This window comes from Microcebus murinus, chromosome 26, assembly GCF_040939455.1.
Source record: "Microcebus murinus isolate Inina chromosome 26, M.murinus_Inina_mat1.0, whole genome shotgun sequence".
Lineage (NCBI taxonomy): Eukaryota > Metazoa > Chordata > Mammalia > Primates > Cheirogaleidae > Microcebus > Microcebus murinus.
Window position 1 is genome coordinate 4953671 of NC_134129.1, and position 6564 is coordinate 4960234.

Below are 6564 nucleotides of genomic sequence, written 5' to 3' on the forward strand. Positions count from 1 at the left end.
AAATCTATCAATATTTTATTTGCCTTATGTGCTTAGATAGATTTCCCAGCTCCATTTGGATTGACGTATATGTTTCCGTTAAGTTTTTGTATGGTTAATTTTTTACATTGAAGTCTTTAATCCATATAGAATTTATTTTAGACCATAGTCTTAAAAATCATTTTAAAAATTGGTTTTTTACTCCAACTTAATTTTTCTCAAATACTTGATTGTTCAAGCAAGATTAATACCATATCTGATGGTTTTGAAGTCCAGTTTGCTATATACTAAATTTTTGTGTTATATGTTTCTGAGTTTAACACACTACTATATTATTCTTGTCCATAGTCTATCTAATGATGTAAATACCCATACTGGGCCCCCATTACTATTAACTCAGTGTTTTGACTTTATTTTGTTTCTTTTTAAAATATAATAAAATCTCTATAGTATAATTCTATTTCTGGTGGTGAGAATTACATTGTTCTTTAAACAAACAATAGGTTTTCATTTTACCTGTATCTCTCCTAATTTGAGAATTCTGTACTAGAATATGAAACACATGTACACACGGTAAATCGGTTGCTGTCAAACAGATTTATTGAAGACAATCAGCAAAGGTAAAACAGACCCATCTAAAACGTCTGTGTCAGAAAACAATGAAGATTTAGTCCTTCAGTTGCTAACCAAGAGCATAACAAGAGTGCGATATTCGATATTTAAGATCTGGAAAAAATTGACAAAAATTCAGGAAATAAATTTTAACAGAAAGAAAATTAAATTGATTTATATGTTTACACAACATTTTTCTGAAAAAGGTACATATTTGTAACATATCATTTTGCCCTAGTTTGCATCCAACATGACTTAAGAACCCAATCATATTTCTTATGTTTCTTACACGTGAGTATAAAAACATTACCGAATAGTCTTAATTCTTATATAAGTGAGAGTTGAAACTATATTTTTAATAGAAGAGAATCACTGGTAAAGTACTAATGAAAAATTATTTAGAAGAAGCATCTCTTAATACTAAAGTAATTTTTTGAGATATGTTAATTTGATTCTCTTCATGTCCTTGATTGTCATTAAAATATAATATTGAGAATTAACTAAAATGATGTACATCATTAATTGTAGCAGGAAGTGAGTTTCCTCATTGCTCTCTCTTCATACCCCTGAAGGCTGGTATAGAAAATTTTACATTAAGGTAGGTAATTGTTGGATAACTCAAACTTTATGATGCTAGAGGAACTCTTATACTGCTAGTTTTTTAAAGTTTCTGTGAATATAGTTTGCTGCATAACTTTTAGTTCTAAGCATCTGCATTTTCTAAGTCTAATACTTGCCTTAAATGTCCATATTCTTTCAGTTTTTAAGATTTTTGCTTGCTGAAAAAACTTTAGATGTTAAGACTAGCTGTCTAGGCTATCACACAATTCTACGTGGCACCCCTTTTGCTGCTTTCAAATCATGAACTCATCTGGATCTTCTTTCAGTAGTTTAAAGATACCCGTTTCAGGTGTAGGGGTGTCTTCCTTGTCATTTGTGGTATCTGCTACAGATGACTCGGTGACATTAGTTTCAGGGTTTGTTCTGTTATTTTCAGGCAGATCTTCTGTCGTCGTGGTAGGCGATTCTTCCTCGAGGTTTGATGTCGGGACAATGAAGTCATATCTGGATTCGACAGCAGTAAGCAAAACAGAATGGCTCTCTGCTTCGTTTGCATTCTCTCTCTCCATCCAAACACTGGCCTCGTCGGTTGATTCTTCATCGGTTAGTGGAGTTTCTTCTGGGTTATCTTTGTCTTTTTCAGGAGAGGTATTGAGCTCAAACACAGTGATGAACTTTTCCTCCTCGGAATCAGTTGATTTAGCCACACCATCAGCGGTGTCATCCTCTGAAACAATCAGGTCAATCTCAGTTACTTTCTCTTCTGTAAGCTCAGTTATGTCTGGAATAGTGGTGAAGTTTTTATCAGTAGGGGGAGACATTTCAGCCTCGGGGACAAAGGAGTCGGTGACCGGGGCAGCCTCATCAGCAGGAACATCAGATTTGATGGGGGAATTATAATTGTTAGCATCAGCTTTACCTTTTTTCGCTGGAAAGGCAAGGCTGTCACCAGCCACGGCAGTGCTGTCTGTTAGTGTGCCAGAGACATCAGAAGTTACAGAGATCTCTTCATCCTCTCTCTCAATGGTAGCCAGGACGATTTCTTTGTCTATGTCAGTGGAAAAGTCTATTAAAGAAACAGTACCCACTGGTGATGAAATATTGCCAATTTTCACTGGAATGAGATTTTCAGTAATAGAGTCGTTCGCTATAGAGTTTGTAGTGCCAGTCAGAGTGGGGATTCCTTTCTCCGGATGAGTTGTTGGCTTAATAAAATGGGCTCCAGTATCATCTTCTGATTTGAGTTTTTCCTTTGTTGGTATAAGTTTGTTGCCTGTAGTTGTTGAAAAATCATTTTCTAGCATATACTCATTTACAGAAGTAACATGGTCTCCTTCCGAAGTAATAGTTGTTTCTGATTTAGGAATCGTATTGTCAGCCCCAAAGAAAATGGTTGCTTCAGTCGGTGTTTTGGTGATTTCTGTTGGCGGATGGGAATAAATTTTAGGCAAACCATCTTCAGCCATGGGGTGAAATGGCACTGTGGACTCTCGCAGGTCTTCCTCCTGGGCTCAGTGGTTTCCCTGGGCAGGAGGGTGGTGTTCATCATAGTGATTACAGCATGGGTCATCACGGTGATTGTTGCATCAACCACAGGGCCAACAGCACTGGCTCTCCTTGGAGTTTGTTTCTCTGCTGTGATTGGTCATCCAGTTGCCAGAATATTGGTGATAGACGAAAAGACAATGGAGTCCGTTCTGATTATGAAATCAAAATTTACAGCCCAAGATTTCAATTGCAGGAAACTTAAGATTTACCATATTGCTGTTTACAAGGGACATGCCTTCTGATACGGAGCTTGTGTCACTTAAAACAGATACAGCAGAGTCTGCTAGGTGCTTTGCCAGTTTAGTATCAGGAGGGAGAACTCTGGAAACCACGAGATTATCAGTATCAGCTTGAAGTCACCTGTCTTCTGAGTAAGTAACAGTATATTTTTAAAGATGAAGCCATCTTCCTTTGAGATTCATGTATTTATGTTTAAAAAAAATTAACAGAATTTTTGGAAGTAGGTGTAGCTGCAGAAAGTAATTAGGAAGCAGGGACATCAATTAGTTCTCTTCTTTAGAAAGGGAAATCTCACTTTTTTAGTGGAAATAATAACAAATAGTTACTGACCTATTAGGGTCTTTGCTGTTTTCTCCTTCATTGTAATTCTTACTTTTTCTTGAATGAATTTGAGTAACAGTGAGAATGTCAAGTTTTGTAGGTTAAATTTTTTTTTTTTTTAGGAATGCTTTCTGGCAGAGAGTGTTGCTATTTTAACCCCAAAAGACATTTCTGGCAGAGAGTTGGTGTTACGTGTCAAGATTTACCCAGAAACAAGAATCAAGATGTGGAATAAGTATATTAGTTTTAAGAATTACATTCTCAATTTCAGAGGCAGTATTTCTTATGGTGTTATTAAATATATCAGACATCATCATTGTATTATCAACTTTAAGGTTTAGCTCATTACATGAAAGGAGGATTTTAGTTCAGTGTTAATGCTTTAGAACCAGTCTTTTCCCAATGTTTTAGAAGAAATGGAATTTTCAGACTCAGAAACAACCAAATCCGGGAAAGGGTAGCAGCATCAGCCAGAGTACTTGTTTCCATCTCAAGGGCAAATGCTTATTCTTCACTAATAGAGACTCAATTCCAAAGTTTTCAGCTTCCTCTGTTAGTTGATTGGCCTGGTGTAGCTATATCACCATTCTCCATAGAGATATCAGAATAAATTTTAAGATGGCCATTTTTCATTGAAAAGATATGGGCAGCTTCTCCAGAAATGATTTAGCTTCAGGGGAATGTCACAGTTGAAGGCTCCAATGTCTTCATGGCTCCAATGAAGGTTCCAATGTCTTCCCTTCATATCAGGGAGTGCTATCAGCATCAGGGACAGGGAAGGAAGTCTTGAGATAGTAACAGGGACAGGTTCTTTGTTTTTAAGTAGAAATACTGTCAGGTCCTAGAGCAGTAAAGGAAGTCACAGGGTACAGTCATTCTCTGAGTTGGCTAATTTAGTGGGAAGATTTTTTAACTTATATTTTTTCCCCATCATCTAGTGCTTGTGAAGCTTAATTCAGGAGAAGGCATGCTATAAACAGAAGACTTGATGTCCTTTTTGGGGAAATTTCTTTGATTACAAAAGGGAAATAAAAGATGGGGAGGTTAGCTGTATAACTGCTGGAAGTTATTGGGTAAAACCAGGTATTATGTTGAATAGAGTTGGAATAAGGAGCAAAATATTCACTCTTATGAGCATTTAATCTTTGGTTAGATATGTCAGATGAAATAATTACATCATCTTCTTCCATACTAATTTGTCAAAGAGTCTTTAATTTCAGAGATTAGTTCTGTGGTCACACCAACTCTGCTTCCGCTAGTATAGCTGTGAGGTGGAATCTTATTGATTGTAGCATAATTATCTCTCTCCTAAGGGGAATGTTACTACCATTATCTGTGTTTTCTAAACCATTGACCTTAAAAAGAACATTTCAGGCTGAATGTGTGTCATTCATCAAAGAGCAGAAAACATATGTTGAAAATCCTGGTGGTACTGCAGAAACTTTAGTGGTCTTGAGGATGAAACTGGAGTCATCTGCTTCAGGGAATATAGCATACTCTTCTTTGACCAATAGATCATTGCCATCAAAGATATTATCTAACTTAAGAACAGAGAGTTGAATTCTATAGATAAATTTTAGTTTACATGAGTAATATTTTCTTCCATTGTTGCATTGTATATTAGACTAACAAGAACATTTCTTTTTTTTCCCTCAGAAAGTATTACTATTAAATTTATATCTATTGACATGTATTTTAGATTATATTACTTATTTTTAAGTGAAAAGGTAGAAATTACTAATAAGTAGGAGATTTCTCAATAAAATCCCAGGAAGATCATTTGGCACATTTATGATTTTCAGCGATACTTGACTAGGAAAAGAGTCCTCAGAAACAGACTTTGAAAATGCTGGAATCACAGTGATATCCACCATTGGGACTTTCTTTGTATGGAGAACATCTTGAGATTCATCAGAGAAATATCATGTGCAATTTTAAAAGACTCAACTATTAGAAAAGTGGTGACTCCTCTGGACACTAGAATTCCTGTTTCAGAAAGAGCCTATGTATAATCTTCAGATTTTATAATTTTTTTATTGGAGACTAAATAGAGTTATTAACCTAATTGAGGTGAGTATAATCATGGAGTCACTGAGGAAGTCTCAGTGTCAATATCTTCATTCACAAAGTAACTTCTGTCTTCAGAAATAGTGAGGGAAGTAAGAGGCACAATCACATTTTGAGATTTGAGTGTGTCAACATCCACATTTTTGTCTTCTTCCCCTCCAGTGATTGGAAGGTTGGATTCATGACTAAGGAGATTGTAATTGAAGGACTTGTTGGCCTGTGTGGCTGCTCTTTCTTTGTTTCCAAGAAGATGGCATTTACAGCAGGGTTAGGCATGGCCTCATGTCTGCTTTAGGATCCTTGGGGATATCGTGCGGAATAACTGCTGTTTTTGTGACTGAGAAATATCCCTAAAGAAAGTATTTTCTTCAACCTCCTTTTTAGTTGTGGTACAATAGGCGTTTTGTGAAATGTAGGTAATCATTTTTTTATCTCAATAGTGGATTGACTAGTAACATAGCTCTTTCTGAAGCTTGAAATCCAGTATTTGCTGCTCTGAGATTGGCTATGTTAGATTCCAATGGAGAATTTCCTTCCACTAGAGAAATGGTCTCTGTGTAAGATGAAGATTTTTCATCAGTAGGAATAATGGCAGTAACTTCTATGAGCAAAGTTGAGTCTCTAGCCATAGAGTTTGTTTCATGAGAAACAGATCTAGCTGGGAGGGAATCCTTGGGTATGGGAAAGCTTGAATAAGCTGTGCTATAGGGACACTGCCGTAAACCCTATTTACTGATTTATGTGACATAAGTGATGAGATTTTTATTCAGAAGACAGGAGTCAGCATGATGTATAGAGTTCATTTCCATCTGGATAACTGGATCATTTCCTGTTATTACATTGACGTCTGTAAGGTGATTCATTTCAAGTTCAATAGCTGGTTTTTCATTGAAGAAGCTTTCGGTATTTCTTTTATAATAGAAATTTAGATCACTATATTCATTAGGAAAAAAAGTAGAAGACTTGGTAATTGTTTTCTTAGTTTCTGAATTTTAATTGCTAGAGGCACCAATATAAAAAATTTTGTCCCAGGTAACAGAAGCAGTAGATGTGTTATGTTTGACATCTGCAATATTGTCTGAAGAGCGAGTGGAATCAGTTTGGAGAACAAAATGGACCAGGGGTAGAGCCTTTGAGATAGTTTGACTTTTAGTATTTTGTCTTCCTGAGATAACACCTTCATTAAAGTAAGCTGAATTGGTTGGCACAAGTTTGGATGCTACTGATATTAACATT

At 36.0% G+C, this 6564-nt stretch overlaps 1 protein-coding gene across 1 annotated transcript; it reads right to left on the reverse strand.

Annotated features, from left to right (window-relative positions):
* Positions 1–557: 557 nt before the first annotated feature.
* CABS1 (calcium binding protein, spermatid associated 1) lies at positions 558–2701 on the reverse strand. Its single transcript, XM_012785937.2, has 2 exons — positions 1329–2701; positions 558–705 (listed from the first exon to the last, which is right to left on the reverse strand). The coding sequence occupies exon 1, from the start codon at positions 2616–2618 to the stop codon at positions 1446–1448; it is 1173 nt and encodes a 390-aa protein (XP_012641391.2). The 5' UTR covers positions 2619–2701; the 3' UTR covers positions 558–705; positions 1329–1445.
* Positions 2702–6564: the final 3863 nt, after the last annotated feature.

Bases quoted from the DNA above. Each gene is read 5' to 3' on its own strand.
- CABS1 (XM_012785937.2), bottom strand. From the start codon at position 2,618: ATGGCTGAAGATGGTTTGCCTAAAATTTATTCCCATCCGCCAACAGAA.